Consider the following 24353-nt stretch of genomic DNA (forward strand, 5'->3'; position numbering starts at 1 on the left):
ACAAATTTATTAATGTATTCATTTCAATACTAAATATTACATACATTATATGATTATATTTAATCCTTTACTTTTAAGTTTAGAAAACTATAATTTTATTTTACCGGCAAGACAGGTTAATTTCATGAAACACGGCAATGGTGTAGCCATGTTTCCTAACTCAACATTACTGAAATAGTATTTGGAAATAATGTGAGGCTTTATTAATTTACAATACAATATAAAAATTGAGGTACTTTTTCCACATCATAACCTCACAGACAAGAAACTTTAATGTATTTTACAAACATATATTTTGATAAATTATTTATTGTTTCTCTCATTTGCTCCAAATTAATAAATCATTTAATTTCATTCATTAAAATACACTTAATAAATCATTAGTATCAGAAAACTTTTTTACTTGGTGACAGTTCATTAACGGAAATTTATTAAAATAAAATAAACAGAAATGTTTCATGGTATAACAAATTTATTAATGTATTCATTTCAATACTAAATATTACATACATTATATGATTATATTTAATCCTTTACTTTTAAGTTCAGAAAACTAAAATTTTATTTCACCAGCAACACAGGTTAATTTCATGAAACATGGCAATGGTGTAGCCATGTTTCCTAACTCAACATAATTGAAATTGTATTTGGAAATAGGGCGAGGATTCATTAATTTACAATACAATATAAAAATTGAGGTACCTTTTCAACATCATAACCTTACAGACCAGAAACTTTAATAGATTTTACAAGCATATATCGTGATAAACAGAATGAATGAAATTATTTATTGTTTTTTCCAAACTTATTTATGCCTGTTATAAAACATGCAGTTTTTAAAATGGTTAGTATCAATTTTTATCTCTTCATAGTCCTCTTTTATTTCAGACATATTTGAATTATAGAAGCATTAACATTCTTATCTTTACTTACTGAAACAGTTCTTTTGCTCATTCTATAGAATTTTATAAATAGAAAGTGCATTATGGAAAACTATAGATTTCAATTTTCTTATTAACATAAAATCCATTACTATAATTTTACAATAATGAAAGCAAAGTTTGTTTATTACTTCACAATCAAACACATATTGTTGATTTTAATGTACTAGCAAGAAGAATAGTTGATTCATCAAATGTACAGCCAAGAGAATTTGTTCTATAGATTTTTGATGTCGAAGAGAAGAATGAAAATAGATTTATCAAGGTCAGGCTTTGAGTTTAAGAAAAATTATAATGTAAAAAACAATATTACTATTTTAAAATAATAGCACCCGAGCTTTCATTAATGATAGATTTCATCAAGCCTTAAATATATTACCAACAAGAATTATACTGCCCGTCAACGTTAATCAATAAAAAAGTAACATTTTTTAAATAATGCTATAAATACTCTNCTCAGTATTAACAGCATTTTCAGCAAAACCATACAAAGCTTTGCCCTTGTAAGAAATTGCAGGTTTTACATGTACTTCATCAATTAATAAGCTTACAGTTTTCTCATGAGCTAAAAGGCTTTGGCATTTTTTTGTTAAGTAACTAACATTATTAACATTGTTTGTAGATGGTGATAAGCTGAGGAAGGAAGTTAATCGTTTTAGATGTCTAATAGATGGCAAATAAATTATCTGGCTTTGACGAAGCTCTTCGTAGCAGGCAGCCGATTTAATGTACAAAGAATAGGCTAGCGTTGTCAAGTGAGGACTATACCTTCGACTATTTGGTGATTTTTTGTGAAGCTTTAACTGCTCCGAAACGAACACCTCAAAAGAAAATTCCTCACATGCTTCTGCTTGCACAAACTGATCCCATACTTCAACAGCGGCAGAATACATATCCTTGGAGGATTCGACATTATTTTCCACAGAAAAATTATAAATAAAACTGCATACATTTTCTAGTTCACTCCATAAACTTACTTTAGTCGAGCTGTTTAAAATATGGTGCAGGTGCTTTTTAAGATCCAAATGATCTTGCATTATGTATATATTTATATTCATATTATCATCAACTATAATACTTTTTAGCACAACTGGAGAAGGATCATAACTCATATAAAGAACAAAAAATTTTGACTCAGCTTGGTAAACAAGCAGATTTTCTCTACGCAAGAAGTTTTCCATCTTTGCAGAAAATTCATTCACAAATTCCTTAAAATTAGAAATCTGATCATCTTTCACAAATGATGAAATCATCTCACTGTCCATTTTGAGTCTTTTTTCATCTCTACTGGATCTCTGAGTAGTTTTTATTTCACTCAAATAAGGGGGACATCCATCAAATATGCATGGATATGCATCTTCAGTTAAAATAGGGCGTTCTCGTTTTATTTTATGAGTGATTCCTTTGGAGTCTGTAAAATCTTCTTCCCTGATGATCATATGATTTTGGAAATGCTTTTCGCACACCACTGAATGTTTAGATGGTGTAAAGTTTTGCCGAGGGATTTTACGTAGCCACAATTTCTTCCTTTCCTCATTTCTAGGAAATTTAAAAACACTGACATACTCGACACTAGCAGCTTTTGATGTATAATTAGACTTGCAAGCAGGCACACAACAACGGTCCGGCATTGCTAACACTAAAATCTTTTAACGATGTTTAAAAACAGTAATAATTGTGAAATTTCAACAATATAAAAATGTAAACAAAACAATAAGAAAGTTTTACAAAAGAAACTCAAAAATTATAACAAGAAATTAGATAATTCGCTCGAAAATGATCGTATTTATCGCACTGTATACATAAGTAAACAACGCGCATTGCAAAGTTGCTGCGGTCGAGATTACACTTGATGGAAGGCGGACGACTAGCTATGAGTCATCAAAGATTCGGCTGTAGCCGTCATGGCCTTCTATCTTCTCGGAGGTTACGCCTCATCACGGATCAATTTAGCAGTCCGACGTAACGAGCATAAATTGCGCAATGGATAAAAAATAAGAAAGATGTTACTACGTTCGGACAACTAAGCTGCGCAGTGGTGGTAAATGCCAAAGAGGTCATTGCATTTGGACTACTAAATAATCAAATTTCTTGTTTATGGTAACCCGTGCTGAGGCCTTCTCTTTACCAGAAGATATTGCTCTAACCCATGATCCGTCCGCCACTGAAGATCTTTTACGTCAGCATTGTGGTCGATGCAAAAAGGAGGCAAAATTCGTATAGACCAGCCGTTGCTGCGATTCAAACCCGGGCAACCTCATTGAGAAGCGAGTGCTCTATTTTCTGACCCACCACGGCTCTTCTGGAGTATATTGAAACATTTCAACTCTTATGACGCGTAGTGGGGTAAATTAGAGTATATTAAAGAGCTGGATAGTGCATAAATTTTTTCTGGAAAGCATTCAAGAGTTAAGAAGAAATTCCGATTAAGATTAATTGAGAGGCCGAGTTTGTTGGAAAAAAATAAAATGCCTTTATGCTTAAAAACCAATTCGTACATCTTCAACCATATATCAATATTAGAAAAAAAATACGAATTATTGGTTTAGTTTATTTGCAAACTTGAAACTGAGAATGAACAGTGTATTTTAAATCTCAAAAACTTCAAATTTTTTGTTGCAATTCTTATATTGTAATTCTTTTGATGTAATATATAAACTCATACTCATTTTCCATATCTGATCCATACTCATGTATAATGTGTACTCCTTATTATTATAAATATTTCCTTTTTAAAATTCTAAGAAACATTCTGATGTGTCTAAATTTAAGATTTTATGAAGGTTGTTAAAATTTTTGTCTCCCTAAAATTACGAATTAACAAAACCATTTTGAGATGACGATACATTCATTTCATATAAAACCTCGAAAATGCCCCAGACAATTATAGATTGTGAACCATGAATACTAAGTAGCCAATATCAGATCAAGGTCATGTATGACATGGATTTATTCAACATATAGCACTTGATAAAGAAAAAAGCAATAATGATTGGTGGGCACGCCTGTTTCGAACTATTTTATAACCACAAGTGAACCTTTATTGAGAAATAATTATTTATGATGTGAATGACCTTAATGCTATTAATAGTATACCATCTTAAAATATAATCAATCGAAATATGTTGAAAGCAAAAAACAATTTTTAAGCAATTTGCAATTTTTGTAGATTCTCATAAAATTAACTGAACTTAAGTAGATTTTTAGATAAAAAAAAATTTTAAAAACACTCATTAAAACACCATCATAAGATGACCTTGATACTAGAACTGAATTCTAAATTCAGTGTCTTATTTTAAATTCAGCTTCAATTTTAATTTCAATAAAAATTAAATTTAAATAAATAAAAATAAAATTTAAATAAATAAAAATAAAATTTAAATAAATAAAAATAAAATTTAACTAAAAATAAAATTTAAATAAAAATAAAATTTTAAATAAATAAAAATAAAATTTAAATAAATTAAAATTAAATTTAATTTAAATAAAAATAAAATTTTAATTTAAATAAAAATTTAATAAAATTGATCTCTGAAATAAAAAACATAAAAATATAAGGTAATTTTAATACATTTTTTAAATATATTTAGTAAAAAAATGACATTTTTATTTATATTTTTTACATTTAATTATGGGATTTCCATTAATTCAAATTATATTAGTGTTCGATTGTTACTAACATTATTTGGATTGATTTAAACATTTTGTAAGTTATTAGTAGGTCAAAAATTAAACCATTCAAATCAAAAACATCTAAGTTGTTTTAAAAAATTAGCAATTAGGAGTTACTAAATTAACACTTTGAAATTTCGAACAAACCGACGCCAGTATATATCTCTAAGTTTGAATTAGTCTTCTGCTATACAAAGGGAAACTGAAAAGCAGAGATATTGGAATAACACACTGACTGACAAACTCTCAAGTTACGTTTTTTCTTTTAAGGCATTCGTTTTTTTTTTAATTTTTATTTGCGAAAAGACATATTCATAATTTATGTGTTAGTTACATAAAAATTTATCTGTAAAATTAATTTTTTTGTTGTGAAGATCATTATGATTTTTATCATTTATTTAGCTAAATGTTGGGATTAAAAAAGTAAATAATTTTCATTGCTTCACAATTGCAGTGAATAAAACAAAATAACTACACTGAAAAAAAATTCTGATCAAATTACGATATAAAGTACCGGCACTTTGGTGCTTCATCCGTAAAATGCCTTACTGTAATTAACAGAAATATTTGCTTAATTTGATTGATTCAGTGACTTTACGGTAATTCTTACAGTAAAAATTACGGAATTAATAATTACGATACGATATAGCTTATATACGATGTAGCACAGAGCTTATTTTGCTATATGTTAGGAATAGAAAAGTAAAGAATTTTCATTGCTTCACGATTGCAGTGAATAAAACAAAATAACTACTTTGAAAAACATTCCGGATCAAATTACGATGTAAACTAGGTGCTTCATCCGAAAAAGCCATTTCAACCGTAAAATATTATATCATAATTTTTACAGAAATATTTATTTAATTAAAGTGATTTAGTGATTTTGAGGTAATTACTACTGTAAAATTCATGGAATTAAAATTACTGCACAATGTAGAGCTTTCTTTATAAACACTCAAATCAAAAACCATTAGATTTAAAAATACACCACTCGTAGATTTAAAAATACACACGTAGATTTAATTTTTTTCATTATGAAGATCATTATGATTTTTATCGTTTATTTAGCTAAATGTCAGGATTAGAAAAGTGAAGAATTTCCATTGCTTCGCGATTGCAGTGAATAATAAAAAAAATAATTGCACTGAAAACAATTCCGGATCAAATTACGATATACACTAGGTGACACTGACACTTAGGTGCTTCATCCGTAAAATCCATTTTTGCCGTAAAATATCATGCCATAATTTTTACATATTTTTTTTAATTAGAGTGATTCAGTCATTTTACGATATCTATTATTTTAAAAATTACTGTACAATGTAGAACTTTCTTTATAAACATTTAACCAAAAAGCATTGGATTTAGAAATACACTCTAAAAATAAACTTGTTAGGGAGAGCCAAGAACTACGGGTTTTGGCCATCCCAACCCGTGTTACGCTATAGCTTCACACAACTTGCAATTTATCTAATGTAGCATAGAACTTAAGTAGACAAGGAATATTGAGTTGCTGATTCGAAACAATTTCAAAAAAATGACTCATTCGAAAAACGCCAGCGTAATTTTTAATAAAATACAAAAAGTAAACAAAACGTGTTAAGTAGCTAGTTAAAATAATTGGGACAAATTTTCCTTTTTCAACTATCCGGATAGTCTCTTCCATAAATTCCAAAAAACAGGAGTGATGAATTATCCTTGTTTTGATAGTTCATTTGTACATTTCCGTCATAACTCCATTTATCTTTACTAGTGAGTCTTATATTAGCATCTATAGAAAATGGATACATATATTTATTAAAAAATGTCCCCATAAGTTTTACCTCTTCAAATACTGTCTCTGATTTCATATAAAAACTTGAACAATCTTTACCATTCTCTGACTTGCAACGAGCTAGGAAACAAATTTGATTACTGTAGTGAACAATCTTGTATGCATCAAAATCACTCGCTTGGACGGCTATAAAATATTCTTCATTCATGGATCGAGCTTTGTAGGTCACAGAACAACAAAACGTGTTTACACAAAGGTCAATTTTGCCTTCTGTCTTATTAAGCCTTTGAAATTTGTAATCAGTAAGATTCATAGAATTACACCTGTAATCTTTGGACTCATCTTTGGGAGGGCCAACAACGTCTATCTCACACTGATCCTCCAATACTATGTCATCTTCGACATTATCCACAACAAATGTTCCATTTACCATTTTGAAACGCTTTCGATTTAAATCTCCTGCATTCACCTTAAGGCTTTTGGGTTGCTTGGGGACATCGGAGATTAAGAGCCTGGAATGTCCATCTGGTTGATGCGTCGAGATTAAAGCTCCACTGTGTCCTGAATATATACCACTTCCTAAAGACCCTGTACCAGGAACATGACCATTAGCTGCCAGAACATTGATACGATTAGAATAGGCATAATATTGCTGGACCACAGTAGCAAACTGATGTATTGGTGTGTGGTCGTACCAAAAATAAGGATAGGCCAAGTTATTAACATTAAGCTGCTCGATATCTTCTAAAGCTTCTTTAAAAAGCATATCAAAGCAGACAATAGTCGTAAAATTCCCAAAGTCTGTATCAAAAAAGCCATTATAAGGACATTTAGATGGATTCATTGATGGCTCAAAATATAGATGCTTTTTGTAGTATCTCGCTATTAATTTACCTGCTCTGTTGAATACAACATTGGTATTATAAAGATAGATTCCATCTGATGGACATTCGCTTTTATCTGAACAATTTAACGTTGCATTTCTGTCTTTACCTCCGCCATTTTTGCACATCTTGTAATCAACTAGATTAGCCACAATGTATAGGTTGTTAGATTTAGCCATGCAACTGAGGTTTCTAAGAAGGAAATGATTCTTAAACACGTCTTTTTGATCACACGGATTATAGTTACCATAAGTAGGGTCCGGTATATCGCTGGCGATTGAACCTATTAATGCTGAACGATGTTCGGTGTAATCATCGCTGTCAAAAAATAAGATATCTTCTGGAAACACAATTATATCAACCTCCTAAAAATGAGCAAGATTTAGTTAAGATCATTTAAAAAAACAATATTATGAAACGATTAAAAATAAAGCAAGCATCAGTTATTAATAATAATTTAACACAGTTAAAGAAAAAATATTAGAAGATTTTTTTTTTTAAAAATACAGACTTTCAGTTGTTTTTCATTATTATTATTTTATTAGAAATCATATGATTATTGAAGAAATTTGATTCCTTTTTATTTGAATCATAGCTTTGAGTTTGAATTATTAATCATAATATTTCCATGATATTCTTTAAAGAAAGAGAATTAATGTTGAAATGTTTAAAATATTGTTGAACTATTATTTGATATTTTGGTATTGGTATTTTGTTTTATATTGCTTTATGGTTTTGTTATGGTATTGTTTTATATATCAAAATTATCTGTGGTGCAATACCTATCGATTTCGGTGTTGAAAAATTCTAAAAGGTTTTGAATTAATTTAAGTTAATCCCAAATCAAGAGTTTATACACATTTTAAAGGTTGTAGTTAAATCTTAACTCTAATAATTGAGAAAGCTACACCAAAATTGTTTGCTACTTCCATGAAATATTTTCTCCAAATTTGGCGTCGGAGCATCATATTGGAAACTGTCAAACGACCGAATTTTTTTGTTTAGAATTTGTGCCTGAGAAGGTAAACGATTGATCTCTACGCTCGCGATTCTAAGAATTCTGCAGAAACAGAAGTAAATTTCTTTTAAATGCATGCATGTTTCCAGTTGTATGACAAAGATATTTATATTCTCATAAGAAAATGTACATAAATCTTCTAATTACAATAAATAATTTTATAATACTTAGCTTCTATCCGCTTCAATGTTTTATGCTTGTGTAAATGTTTGATTAACAAACTAATTTTATTTCAAGAAATAGTGTATCCATGCATCCTGAGTTAATGATTGAGTTCCATTCTATTGTAAAAATAATTTTACTTATTCTTGTGTGTATCTTATTTGACTGCAATTATAAATTTTAGTGTTACTGAAGAATAAAAATGGTGGCAGCTACTTTAGACGAAGTGTAAAAGAAAGTTCTTGGTATAGAACTTAGATTCTAACTTGGTATAGAGCTTAGATACTAACTTAGATTCATAGTTAAGTATGGTGTTTCACTGCACCTCACTGATGTAAAGTAGTTGCCACCATTTTTGAAATGAGACTTCACTCTTGAAAAAAAAAACTTACATTTCCTCCAGCAATATTTGCAGCGAGTTGATATGTTTCCAAATTCTTTTCAACCACAGCTTTTATCGATATTGATGGATCTGAATAAGGAATGGCTTCCAATACTGCTGCTCTATAATAGTTCTGATCCTTCGTTTGCCTTAATTTTGGCAATAAATTCATTGTCAGATAGGTGAGAATAATTACTGAAGCACATATTCCTAAAATAACTGAAATGAGAACTAAAGTTTAGAATTTTTATGAAATGAGATATCATCGCAAGTCACAAGAAAAAAGTTAAAATATTTATGAAAAATATTGCATTATTTCATTTTTGTGGCATTCCTGCCATGGCCGTTAAAGGATAGAGCCCATAAAAGAGAGACTAGGTGCTTGGCCATGGTGAAGTGGTATGTTTACACACCTATGATTCTTTTTACTTACGTCAGTTCCAGCATAACGATAAAATATATGAAGTTCTATATAATAAATAAAATAAATTATATATTAATTTATAATAATGATATATTAATGATTTATAATAATTTAATTTTTTTATTATAATTTGTTGCTCTTCCTGTTGACTTTATATTATGAGATTATGATAAGAGGTTCAATTCATCAAAAGAAATAATAACTATTCTCAGTATCATTCAGCTTGAAAATGATTGCATTGATGAGGGTCAATATTCAATGCAACATATAATTTACCAGCTTCAAGCATTTTCTTCAAAAGCATATCTACATGTAAAATAAACACATTGCTTCACATTACGTAGTCCTCACATGTCATTCACATGTTTATTGAACTTATCCCACATGGCGGATAAGAAATTATTAAATTTAAAAGACCATGAAAACAATTCTTTTTTTGAGCTGTTAGTTGTTTTATAAGCCGATAAAATGTATTGATATTATCTTTCAAAAAAAAAAATTATCTGAAACTTGTATTTAAAAATCAGCAATTAAATATTTTATCAATTTTTAGCCACTAAACATAAATTTTTTTATTGACCAAATTTTTGTACCCTATCAAAAAGGATTCTGGGTTATAAGCGAGATACGCAATGTCCTTGATTTAATATCATAGATTAGTTTAAGGAACATTTTAATTTAAAAATGAAACAATGCAAATAAAAAAAAATTGTTAATTATCCTCGTATTTTATTAACTTTGTTCCATCCCTTTTCCGTTATTTAAATCTTTGAGTTTTACATCATTTAAAAACAATTACTCTCCTGAAAAATAATGGCTAAATATTGAACCATAAATTTCGGATTTCAAATTTATTGCAACATTCAAAAGGTACTAAATTAAACAAGTTACCATTGAAAATTAGCTGTATCATTGTGTAATTGAAAATCTGCATCATGATACTTTGGTAAAACTTTGCAACTTATTAAATTTTTGGCATTTCCATTTGAACATTGGGCATCGAACATTTTTATGCTTTAAAAAAATTATTTCTATCAATAAAAAAAGCTTGTAACCCTTTATACACAGAAAAAAAATTTTGAATACGGGTTATTCAAAAATTTAGACCCAATTTAATTAATTTTTACTTCAGGAAATATAAATTACAATTAAATACATAACATGTGAACAGTCTACATGCCAGAAGAACGAGATTCCCAAGTTTTGTTTACCATTGTTTGGATATTTTGCGTAAATCACCACTAGTGTGTCCAGTTGAGTGAAAGCTATGGTCATTTCGCATGTGTGGTTACTTCCTAAAGAAGGTCTACTGAAGATTTTTTCACCGAAGTCAAGCATCACTGGCCACGGTCAGTGTGCGGTTTGGATCAATCTGCGTAAGGACCGAGGGTGTGCGGTATTGTTCCTCGCTAAACTGTTCTATCGCAAAGTTCTCGACTTCGCATGCAGATCATCGGGCTACCAAAGCAGGGGTGCCATCCCCTCTGCAGAGGATCAGAATTGTGATGGTATGTCTTCGGATCATCCTCATAGATGTTTCCCAGACCGTCGCCAATAGCCCATTGCGCAGCTCTAGTGCTACGTAAATGAACTACAACAACTAAACATTTTTAACCAGAGATTAAAACAATTCTGACTTCCTGTTGTCATTAGAATGTAGATTGCTCTCATACGCAGTTTAAATTTCATTAAACTCAAACCAATTAAATTGGCACAATCTTTTTGGATATTACTTTTTAGTTTTTTATTGAAAAAAAGTTTAATTTTACGTAATAATAATATTTAAAATTGATATATCAATAAATATTTAAATTTATAAATGAATTTAATAAATTTTTAAGACACAATTGTTTTTCAAAATATACGTACAAATGGCTCCCTTATAGTCCCTTAAGTCACACAGCTTCATAATGTTTTTGAGATTCCTAATGAAACGAATGTTTACTTTAAAATTTACTGATTTCTAAGTGTAACAAACACACTTCATAACAATGTGTATCCCTCGTTTAAAGAGATAATATTGAGTAGCAATGATCTTATCAACGGCGTGATAAATCAGAAATTGCTTCTCTTTTATCCTCTTATCTGATTAAATTTTTTTTCAATAATAGAGTCATACCTGCCTCATCACAATGCAATCAATGTTTACGGTGGAAATAAATTATAGAATAATATACACTCTATATTCTATGTTATAGAATAATGTAAGAACACTTTAACCTTAAACGTGATCACTCATTGAGTATTTTAAAAATATGTAATAATATTTTTTTGACAATTTTGAAAATATACCTTTGAGAAAAATTATAAAAAGAGCTTATAATAACATGGTATCTTGGGAGTTTCATCCGATTTTAGAGGCACCTGGTTTTCACCCTCCCCCACCCCACCCTTCTAAGAAGCTGATTCTTTGATGAATGAGATTGCGATTATGAATGAGATCTCTATAAATTTGTAAACACTTAATGCCGCATTTACAATTAATGCAAAATGACAATTAACTCTTAATTATACCTAATCCTTTAATTTTCTTAAATTGGTCTTCTTAATTAATTAATATTAATTTTAATTCTTAATTAAGTAATATTAATTTTCTTTTTTTAATATAGCAGCTTGTATTTATTTTAACTTTCTGCTTGACCTTCCTCATGGTCAACACGGTCATTGTCCTTCCTGTGGGGAGACTGTAACACTTAATTTAAAGCTTTATTTTTCAAAAAACGTGTTAAAAAAGGCTTTTGAAAGTTTGTAAAATATATCGTTGAGATATATCCTAGACATATTACAGTCGTAAAAATATAGCGTTTATCTATCTATCTATCTATCTATTTATATATATATATATATATATATATATATATATATATATATATATATATTATTATATATATATATATATATATATATATATATATATATATATATATATATATATATATATATATATATATATATATATATATATATATATATATATATATATATATATATATATATATATATATATATATATATATATATATATATATATATATATATATATATATATATATATATATATATATATATATATATATATATATATATATATATATATATATATATATATATATATATATATATATATATATATATATATATATATATATATATATATATATATATATATATATATATATATATATATATATATATATATATATATATATATATATATATATATATATATATATATATATATATATATATATATATATATATATATATATATATATATATATATATATATATATATATATATATATATATATATATATATATATATATATATATATATATATATATATATATATATATATATATATATATATATATATATATATATATATATATATATATATATATATATATATATATATATATATATATATATATATATATATATATATATATATATATATATATATATATATATATATATATATATATATATATATATATATATATATATATATATATATATATATATATATATATATATATATATATATATATATATATATATATATATATATATATATATATATATATATATATATATATATATATATATATATATATATATATATATATATATATATATATATATATATATATATATATATATATATATATATATATATATATATATATATATATATATATATATATATATATATATATATATATATATATATATATATATATATATATATATATATATATATATATATATATATATATATATATATATATATATATATATATATATATATATATATATATATATATATATATATATATATATATATATATATATATATATATATATATATATATATATATATATATATATATATATATATATATATATATATATATATATATATATATATATATATATATATATATATATATATATATATATATATATATATATATATATATATATATATATATATATATATATATATATATATATATATATATATATATATATATATATATATATATATATATATATATATATATATATATATATATATATATANATATATTTTATTTAGTTGTCTTTTGAGCAGTGTTAAAAAAATGAATTATACGTTATTTATTTGGATTTATTTTGTTATGTGGCCTTAAGTAATAATTTAAGTCTTGTTGAATAGTTAGTCACACATTAAGTATTTATTTAGAATATTTTTGTGCTTTTATAGAAATATAACTCAGTCGCGAAGTAATTACGAAGTAAAAAGATTTATTTTTGATTATTTCCGAAATGGCTGTGGAAGTTTTAAACATAAGCGGTGCTTTGGTGTCGCAGCCATCATACCAATTATTGATGAAGGAGTTTTCATTTTAGAAAAATGGAATATATATATTTATTATATACGATGCTCAAGTTATTGCTCAAGAGGTTCGTGAGGAGGTAGAACAACATGTAATAGTACATTGGGAGAGGTTTATTTTCTATCTTACTATACGACAGAGAGGGAAATAATTTTAATATTTCTGCTGCCTTCTACGCTGAAATATCTCAAACTCAAACTTACGATGATTTTTAAGATTTAGTGACTGTCAAACAGATTTTAAATTTTAGTTAAAATTCAACACGTAAAGTACTGTGACAACATCAGGGAAATCTTTTGAAAATAGTTCGAATTTAAATCAAAGTACTTCCGTACAGGCAAGAGCTGTACGATAAAAAAAAGCTTAGATTAATATATTGTTTAAAATTAATAAAAGTGCTGGAATTGAACAATTACAATTAGTTCAAAGATAGTAGTGTTAGGCTGGGTGATCATTAAAGGAAGATTATATGTTGTACAAGATAAATTCAAAAGATAACCAATATAGAAAGCCAAAGTCGTATAGTATTATTAAAACATTATAGTATGTCACAAAGATCTGTGAAGCTTTAAATTTTAAAAAAAATTGCGTAAAAGGCGTTGAAGTAAGGACATGATGTGGTGGTTTATAATTTAAACAAATTCAGAGAATATGTTAAATTTTTAACTCTACAAAATTGTATAAGAAAATTATGATTAAATTTCGAGATTTTCTTTCATAAACCTAAATTAATTTCATGCGCAACTAACAAATACTTTCCATCAATCTTCATACAAGTTTTTATTAAATTGCTCAGTGTTCTTTCTAGAAGAATCCTCTCAACTTCGATTCTCTTGAGAATCAAACCGATTCATCACTTTCTTCCCTCCTAATAACTCCTTGCATCTATGAAGCTGCTTCGAATGCTGTAAAACAAGGAGAGTCATTTTATAATTCCCATTATTTTAACAACCGTTCGGTATCAAATCTAACTGAAAATAACAAACTTTTTTTTTTGCAAGGTGCTTCTATATATTAGAACTGGATCTAAATGAGAAAACTTTTTCCTCGTGATTTAAATTCCAATCCTATTCGCTTTAGTTTATTTTTCAGATAAAGTGTTAACCAGAGTTAGTTTGATAGTTAACCATATCTTAAACAATATTATTTCAAACAGATAAAAAATTTAATAAAACAAACTTGGTGAATTCAATTACAGTTTAATAATTTCGTTTACCAAATATTCACGCAGAAATAAATACTGCAATTTCGTCCTTGAATCAGGCAGTTTAATTAATATTTATAGCTCTTGTGTAGACTCGGGGGCACCTTGGGTTGGCGACAATGTCAATTGTACAATTTTGCTGAAAGCCCGTTTCTGGCTACCATAGATTCTTTGCATTCATTGACATCATTTTCGGGTTACCGCAATTTTTGTTTACCATCATGCGATTGGTTCTTGGTTAATTTTCAAATTTATAAATTTCATCTCGAATTTTAACCTTCGTTATTCTTTTACTAGTTACTCGCTTGATATCGTTGCATTATCTTTGTGTCTCAACAAAAAATGTCAGAAAAAATAAATGCACATTTTTTTGACGTGAAGAAAAAGAGTAAGAAAGCGATGATTGGCAGGTGTATGTATGAAAGTTTGATTAGTACCTACTCCTTATTTTTGTCCTGTTTGAGTGAAAGATATGAATACTCAACCTTGTAAACGGTTTAAAGCTGGTACTGATCTTCTTCCGAATGAGATGAATGTAAGATGAGATTTTAAGAAAAACTTATCAAATTGAAAATAAAATCGTGGTTGCTTGGTGTATTTTTTATTTGTAGGAAGAGTTGTGAAAATTCATGAAAGCAAAGTCGATAAGTGAAAATATAATTGAGGTAAACGAATGAATGGTAAATAGGCATTTGAGGGTATTGAAACAAATGAGTTGTTAACTAGTAAATGTTTTTTTTTTCAAAAAGGACCTTGCTTGAAGTTTGAAAATATAACTGCAAAGAAGTCGTATATTTAAAATTCAATTTCTCTATTTGACAGATTTTGCTCAAATTTTGTATTCTGTCATGTAGCATCACATTCTTTGAAATGATGTAAAAAACTGAATGACTTACGATTCAAACTTTTTTACGGCTATTATTAAATAAAATAATAAATATTTATTTAAATTAATTTTTTCTAGGAATTATATTTGGATAAACAAATTTTATAACTGCGTGCAAAAAGTTTTCAAATCGCTGAAAGAGTCATCGCTTTATATCGCTGATCTCAAGATATGGCGAAATACGCAGTAAGTAACAATAACATTAAGGGGTCCAAACTTTGGATCGCTCTCCTGACAATCACAATGGGGACCATATTTTCCTGATAGCGGCTACCCCCTATATTTTGGGGATCAAAAATCCAAATCCTTCGAAAAAAAAGTATGCTTATTCAGAGAAAATACCTTTTTGTATCTGATTTCGTAGCTTAAAATATCCTCTGCATTAACTAATTAGCATATTAGAGGTCAACCCCTCGAATCATGAAGAATGATTCCTAGAACATGCCGATCTGATCAATAGATCAAAAGTTACTCATGGTGGTCCATTTTTTATTTTGCGCCCTGTACACACCACGCTCATCATGCGATGTCAATTCTAAACTTCCTTTGTAGATGTTTAATTAATATCCATATTAAATATTTCAAATATTCATTGAATAAAATGTTTTAATGTGTTTCAGTAGTTTTAAAATGATGTGTAAAAAGCATGGCAAATATCTATAAATGTTTGGCGCTGATTTTGGCGTCAAAAAATAGCTGAAAATGAAAGGGATGGCGAAATACGCCATCCCTTTCACTATTACCGAAAATATTATATAAAATACTGAGAAAAGCCTATCCCTTCCCCCTCCCCAATTCTCTTAAGAATTGAACTACAATCCATTCGCTCTTCCTACTTTTGATTACTTTTAAAAAGGTTATTGTTTTGTCGCCAAAAAGATAATTTAACAGCCATGCGAAAAGTTAATCCATTTCTACACTTCCTTGCTATTTCAGAAATTCTATTTAGTTTAAAGTATTTTAATTGCCTAAGCTTACTGGATGCAGTTACGTATGAAACTTATTACGTACTGGAAACTTATTACGTATGAAACTTATTACTTATTGCGACTTACGTACTCATTACGTTTCATACGTACTGGATGCAGTTACGTATGAAATTTATTAAAATTAAATATATTATTAATTTATTATTCAGCAAAACAATAAAAAATATAAATACCTCATTTAGTTTATTTCACTCTGAAAAGAAATCGAAACTAATAAAAAATTTATTCTTAATTTATGCTGATGCCAGTTGAAGATATCTGAGTGTTTGTCTCTCAAGCTTGTTCAAAAATAAATGTAAGTGCGAGTGATTTGATTTGATATTAGTGATGTCCAAACCAGAGGCTGAACTATATCACTTTTCATTCAATGTGAAAGTGTTTTTGAAACAAAGAATGATCAAAGAATGTGCGAGTTTTTTTGAAGTGATACTTCTTATGCGACTCCCAACAATGTTGCGTTAAACGTTTAACGCTACATTTTTATTGACCGGGAAATCACGTGGTAGGATCCAGTTTTCCCTCATTCATTTCCATATTGTTTTAGTTCTCACTAGCATAAATATAATAAAAGTATTGTTTTTCTATAAATATTTTTTTAGTTTATTTTGATACACATATAATTTAATAGGGTAGTATTTTTTATTTTCAAATTTAGTGGATAACAATTGTAAAAAATGAGTGAAAACAATCCCACGGACAATGCGACGGATTTAAGGTTATGTCAAGGTACGTCTCTTGTGAATATCAATTGATTGTTAGGTTTTCTCTTCTGAAATTACATTATGACGCATTCACATACATTATTAATACAAATACATTTTCCAGGGCGAGACGATGAGGCAACCACAAGCACTTCCACTGGTTCAAGAGGTCCACGAGGGAAAAATGCACAATATTACCGTGATTACAGAGCACGGAAGCGAGCGGAGCAGGAAAAAGAGTCGTTGAATAGAACTAGTGATCCTTCTACGACTGCTGATTCTTCTACAATTAACGTCGCAGGTTGCGAAGTTTGACTTCTTCCGGGCGGAGGGACTCCACGCACTATTTTTTAATTGTAGTAACTTAAATTTTCAGATAGTGAAAAATAAAAATAAAATTTCATTATGTTAATTTAAGAGAACAGAGCTTTTGCTGTTGTTCCAACAAATATCTTATTTTCACATTAACGAGTGCTTAGCATTTAATATGCAGATTATCTAGGTAGTTTGCAAATAATCTAGGTAGTTTGCAGATTATCTAAGTAATTTGCAGATTGTCTAGATAGTTTATAGATTATTTAGAATAGTCTACAGATTATCCAGATAGTCTACAGATTATCTAGGTAGTTTGCAGATTATTTTGGTAATTTGCAGATTACGTAGGTAATTTGAAAAGTAAATCAATTTTTGGACATTTTATGGATTATCATTATTAATCTGCATATTTTCCAGATAATCTGTAGAACAACTAATTTCTACACTACCTTAGCGGTAAATATCATTAAATTTTACCGCTAAGGTGTAGAAATTAGTTATTGTATTTGTTTGTATTTTATAGTTAGTAATTGGCGCCTTACCCTTTCGTTCATTTCCATTAAACGAAAAAATCACATGACATGGTAATTAATTAATAAAAAAAGAATTCATATTACTTCAGCTTTAATTAGCGTAAAATTAATAATAGTTATAGCCTCATTTACCAGTAAATTAGTTATTTCCTCGTTATTCAACCGGATTCTTCAATAACATTTATTTATTATCTCTTCTTCGTATTATTCTCTACTTTTATTTCATTTCTCATTTTTATTATAAATCAAAATTAAAGGCATTATTTGGAAGTTCAGTTTCTTGAAAAAGTAATAGCTTGATGTTTTGTTACGCAGCATAATATGATAAAGGTACGTTATTACTCTTTCAATAATGATTGCAGAGTTATTATTAAAAAATTGTAAATCAATTTTAAGAGCTAACTTCTTGCACCATTACTAAATTATCCATTTGGAGAAAAATATTTAGTTACTTTTTATAGCATCCAAAAATGAAATAATTTAAATTACAAATTCCAGGATAAAATTGCAATGTAAACCAATGCAACCAAGTAAAATGATTAAATTCAAACTTTATGGCAATAGAATCGGAAATTAAATTTATGGAACCAAATTCATCTTAATACAATATTTTTTTTACTTTTTAATTCATTAATTCTTAGATAACAATCAATCAATTATAGGCAAGAAATGAAAATAAAAGTAAATATTTTCTTTCCTTCAGTTTATTTTAGCTAAATTTAATAACACTTGTGAACAAATTGTTTGTTCCATTTACACAAATACTGGATCTTGACTTTCAGGTGTGAAGGTTTCAAATCTAAAATTAGTTTTACTCCTAAAGCTATAGATTTTTGAATGATATTTTTAGTCTATTTTTTGACAAAATGTACAAGTTCAAAAACGTTATATAATAACGTGGGATCGTATAAATGTTCGGAATCAAATGAAGAAACAGTTCATAATAAGGAAGCTCTCCTAACAGCGTATAACGACATTTCCGGGAATGTGTTTCTGTCGCATTTTAATCATGACGATGTGTCCACACTCTCATAGAAGTTTGTTGCAGCATTTATGAGACACCCCACTCTTTGTATACAACGTTCTTATACTTCTACCTGAGCCGGGATAGCCTGGTTGGTAGGGCGTTAGGCCCATGTCAAAGAAGTCGAGAGTTTGATCCCCTCTGGCCAAAGACTCCCCGTGAAGTAAATTGTTACTGATGCCTGTTAAAACTGACGTGTCATAGAGTCCTCTATTATCCCGTAGCAAATCATGCCTCTGTGGGTACTGAATTGGAGATTGACCGTTCCTTGTTTCAGGTCAGAATTTTGATGTGTGGATCTATAAATGGATGTCTGAATTGGTTCGCCCTATAAATGGGCAGTGACGTCTGTGTGCGGCAGAAGTCGTATTCTTGGCCATAGTTGGCACCACTGAAAAACAAGAAACGCATCCTCTTCCTTAAATTCGCTTAGTTCCATCAAGCAGGCTTGCTAATATTGACAAGTGTCATTCGAAACAACAACAAACCCTCACATTTTGACAAAAAATATACTAAAAATGTCATTTGAAAAAACTGTGGCTTAGATATAGAAGCCAATTGCTTATTTCAAATCAGCGACCAAGATCCGTTTGAAAAATCTCATGTATTAGAACACGGGAGGAAAAAAATGTTCCTAAGTGTGATTTTTATTTGAAAAAACTGCAAATTAGAAAAAATAATTTTTTATTAATGTTTTGTTTGCGTAATTAAAATAATGCTATATGCTTAAATGAACTCATATTATATTTATAATTGAATAGTGGATATAGTTAAAATTTTTATATTAAGTTTAAAAAATCATTGCACTAAATTATTGTTATACAAATTAGAATTTGGACTTATCATTTTTAATTATAATGTTTTTGTTTCTTTTGTCAAACTTTATTAAACAAATTTCTAAGGCAAAAAATTATATAAGCTAATCGTTTAGATTTATAATCTAAAAAGTCAATGCTATCGTCATAAAATACAAATGGTGCTATTTACGTAAATATGAAAAGAGCAGTTCAAATTCAACTAATTGATAACAAAGAAAAGATTTTCTTACCGTAAATAAGTTTTTCATCGAAATTGTAATGTTGTACAGTGACATTTATGCGTATTATCAGTACAAAAAAAATTTAAAAAAAAAAAAGAAAAAGGAAAGAAAAAACCTAAAACTGATTTAACAACAAAAAGTAGATACCACAACTCTGAGTTCAGAGAATACGCATTGCTTTTCGTATTGTGTGCTTTTTGTCAACTAATGCGAATTAAACAATTTTTTCAACTGATGTATAGAATATTTAACTAAAATAATTTTGCACTACTGTTGTATAGGATATTTAAAAATGATGGAGTGATGTATTGGAACATCAATTTAATAAGTTAATATCTATAGCTAAAAGTATCTATATATATATATTTCTCTTACACAGCGACAAAAAAAAGCCTCATTACAACTCCTCGAATGGCAACGCTAGAAAATCGACCAATGATTGCCGCTAAAAATGTCACATGCCAAATCTAGCTTAGGTGGCTGAACATATAGCGCTTTTAAAAACGGAAACTGAAATAACCAGAGAGAGTATTCTCACCAAATGTGATCTCTTCCTATTAAGCTAGGCAGAAGTGAGTAGTCTTTGTCGGTAGATCTTTATTTTAGTATTTTGTCGAAAGCGCTTTTTTTCACGAATTTATATGTTACGAATTTATTTGACGATTAATTACAGCCAAAATTTTAACCTTTTTAAAGAGATATCAGTTTTAGAAATTTTATCTTAAGATTTTATACTATAGCATTTTTCTAATAGGCTTAACGAATTACATGTCATTTATTTGAATTCAAATTTATTTTAATGACTTAGTATTTACCAAAAAGATGTAATTTTCTTTTTTAAAAAGAGTTTTTATATGGATTTGAATAATTGTTTTGAATTCTTAAACTTTTGTGCATTTGCAATGAACCTAAGTTAGCAGCGAGCGAAGCGAGCTTGGTTTGCGAAGCAAACCATATAAGATTGCGTAGCAATTTTCAGGGGTTGGCAAGCGTTAGCGAGCAGGGGGCGCTGCCCACTAGTTTTAAAAATTGTTTTTATTGTTATTTTTCATTATTATGAAACGTTTGACATCACACAAGACATATTTATATTTCAGAATCGTTCAACGTTTAATAAACAATCTGTTTTCCGCATACTTTTAGGAAATCTTTATTTCACTTGAATATGAAGCATTTTTGCAATGTTTCTTTCGAAATATTTCATTTCAGTTGCAAAAGTAAATTTTTAAGACCTTAAATTTCCCCCTTTTATTGGAACAGCCTGTTTATATTTTAACATATAACGTGTTTCCTTTTAGAACGCCGTGACACAATGAAAACAACTAAAATAAACATAAGTGAGTTATTGATAAAATGAAAAGACTTACCGAAGGAAATAAAAATGTTATTTTATTAATATTTTCTAATTAATTAGCTTAAACGTTTGACATTAATGGGTAACTGAAAATGACTTATTGATGTTTTCATCAAATAAAAATTTAAAACACAAATTAGTTTCTAATATGTTTTCAGAAACTTTGAAGAAATATAATATTGTGGTATCATCAACTGGGGTTACTTCAATTCTTAACTTTGGATGGTTCTGGACTTAAATTATATATGATGCTAAAATATATTTTCCTCGCATCCTCTTTCAATAAAACGTAACGAAAACATGGTGGCCAAGGAATGTTTCCAGTTAATAACATTCCGAAGTAGCTTTGATTACTAATTGCAATCTATTGAAAATTGCTTTTCAACAGCCAAATTTTTGGAAGTATTTCTTTCACAATCTATTGAAAATTGCTTTTCAACAGCCAAATTTTTGGAAGTATTTCTTTCGCAATCTATTGAAAATTGCTTTTCAGCAGCCAAATTTTTGGAAGTATTTCTTTCGCAATCTATTGAAAATTGCTTTTCAACGGCCAAATTTTTGGAAGTAATTCTTTCGCATGTAGTAAATTAAGCAAAAATATACTTAAGAGCAGTTGACAAAATAAATATTTATTATTTTCCATTTTTTATTAATTCTATGCTAAGCGTTAGTTAAATTTTTAGATTCTCATTATAAAATTTTAGTAGATAATATAAATATCACCTGTTAATTGTTAGCAGATATAATTAAATAACGAATACATATATATAAGTACACGATGTTAAAGTCCTGAATACGTAGATTAAGTAGCGACACACAGCCATCTTGGTGACTGCAATTCCTTTTGTAACCGCAACTATCAGTGTAGAAGTAAGGAGCTTCTATTCTAAAGTGCCACTTTTTATTAATTAATATTTTCATTTTCTTGAAGATAGCTTAAATATTTACTATTTATTCTTTTAATTCATTTTTTTTATGAAATTATGTTTAAGTTTTATTCCGTTCAGTGAAAATAATACATTATCAGTAAACTGAAACTTTCTCATTTCGTCATTCATAATCAGCTATAACTTTTTTCTCTAAACTCTTTCAAGTGCAATCAGTTTTTTTATGAGGTTCAAAAGGTGGTATGATTTGGGATTTAAATCATTATGTACATTATTATCAGTGTTCCATGAAAAAGTTTTTTTTTTCAATAGTTCAAATCTTTTCCTTCTTAATCCATACAGATTGTCATTCGGTCTTTCATTACAAAAAATTGCTAAAGCTTAAAGAGCAAATAATTAAATTTAATGTGAAATCTTAATTAAAATTTTAAATGCGAACAACAAAATCAGAAAATAATTAAAAATTGCCGTTTAATTTTTAAAATTATAAATTAAATAAAAATGTGTTTGGCAATTAAAATATAAAACATATTATAAATATTAAACTAATACAGTCACTTCAACGCCATTATCATCTTATCGGTATTTCAAAAATAAGTGCTAATGCTATTTAATTTATAAGGATTCACTATGATTGAGATATATTAGTTGAGTATTTATAATATTGTAAGACAAATATTTTATTTCAACAAATAATTCCTGATATTTCAAAGTAAAATACATTTCAATTTTATCAATTGGATGAAGTAAAACAATCGAACTGCGAGGTATATGATATGAAAAAATATTATGAATAGATATATATTTATGAATATATTAATGAATTATTAAGAAATATATTAATGAATTAGCACAAAGGTACTTCAATTGTAATCAATTTGAATCGTTAATTATTTTATATTTTAGTTTTTGATTATGTTTTAGTTTTAATGTTAATATCATATCTTTAAAGAGGAAAATACTTGCCCTAGTTGTTAGTTGATTGAAATAGGAGCATTATTCTTTTATAAAATAAAGCAAAGCAATTCAAAATATCAATATAAACATTTATTAAGACCTTTCTTTAAAATTAAAAGCAAAAATTTCACATAAACAAATAAAATAATGAGCAATTTAAAATATAACGGGACATTTTTTTAGCAATTTCTTAATATAAAATTATATCGTATCTAGTATTATTTCCTATCTAGTATTATTTCCTTCTGCCAATTATATGCAACCATACTTTCAGTCGCTCTTTATTGCGACAGGTAAGCGATATAATTTAAAGCCTAATTTTGATTTATTAGAACACTCGAACTCAATATCCTGTCATTATTAATTTAAAAGTATGAAACAATAAGGTAAAAATAAAAGCAAAAATAGAATAAACAGATAGAGTGCAATGATATTTCACCGTTCCAACTAGTCAACAAAATGGCGACTGATTACCCATGTGATCGGCGACAGCCAATCAAATTCGAAAGGAACACAAAGGTCTCAGGAAAAAGAATGACGCTGTTCAAACTAGGTAATCAAGGGTTATACACGATATAACACATTTGTTGTTTAAAAATAAAAACCTTTTTAAAAAAGAAATTCGCGTCTTCGTTTCCTTGGTGATGGAGTCCTAAAAACAACGTCGACTAGAAAAATACTGAATTTTTCCACTTCAAGAGTAGGGAACGTTGTAGCATAATATTTATTGAACAAATATATTTATAGCACGCTTTTAAAAATTACTTATCTTTGTTTCATCAGATGAACACAATATATATATATATATATATATAACTTAG

General features: G+C 27.7%; 2 protein-coding genes across 5 annotated transcripts in view; both read right to left on the reverse strand.

Moving 5' to 3' along the window:
- Positions 1 to 1372: 1372 nt before the first annotated feature.
- LOC107449051 (uncharacterized) lies at positions 1373 to 2868 on the reverse strand. Its single transcript, XM_071183868.1, has one exon. The coding sequence runs from the start codon at positions 2570 to 2572 to the stop codon at positions 1373 to 1375; it is 1200 nt and encodes a 399-aa protein (XP_071039969.1). The 5' UTR covers positions 2573 to 2868.
- A 3294-nt stretch (positions 2869 to 6162) lies between these two features.
- LOC107449061 (biotinidase) overlaps positions 6163 to 24353 on the reverse strand; it is a 29534-nt gene continuing 11343 nt past the window's right edge. For 3 of the 4 annotated variants that reach the window (XM_071184531.1, XM_071184530.1, XM_016064479.4), the window contains exons 2-3: positions 8844 to 9052; positions 6163 to 7636 (exon numbers count right to left, since the gene is read on the reverse strand). In XM_071184531.1, coding sequence (XP_071040632.1) covers positions 6254 to 7636; positions 8844 to 9052 — 1592 coding nt within the window. In that variant the 3' untranslated portion in view covers positions 6163 to 6253. Of the gene's footprint in view, positions 7637 to 8843; positions 9053 to 11126; positions 11302 to 24353 lie in introns of those variants that run through there. The other variant, XM_016064478.4, reaches the window with a different exon arrangement.

Source organism: Parasteatoda tepidariorum, chromosome 8 (genome assembly GCF_043381705.1).
Source record: "Parasteatoda tepidariorum isolate YZ-2023 chromosome 8, CAS_Ptep_4.0, whole genome shotgun sequence".
Lineage (NCBI taxonomy): Eukaryota > Metazoa > Arthropoda > Arachnida > Araneae > Theridiidae > Parasteatoda > Parasteatoda tepidariorum.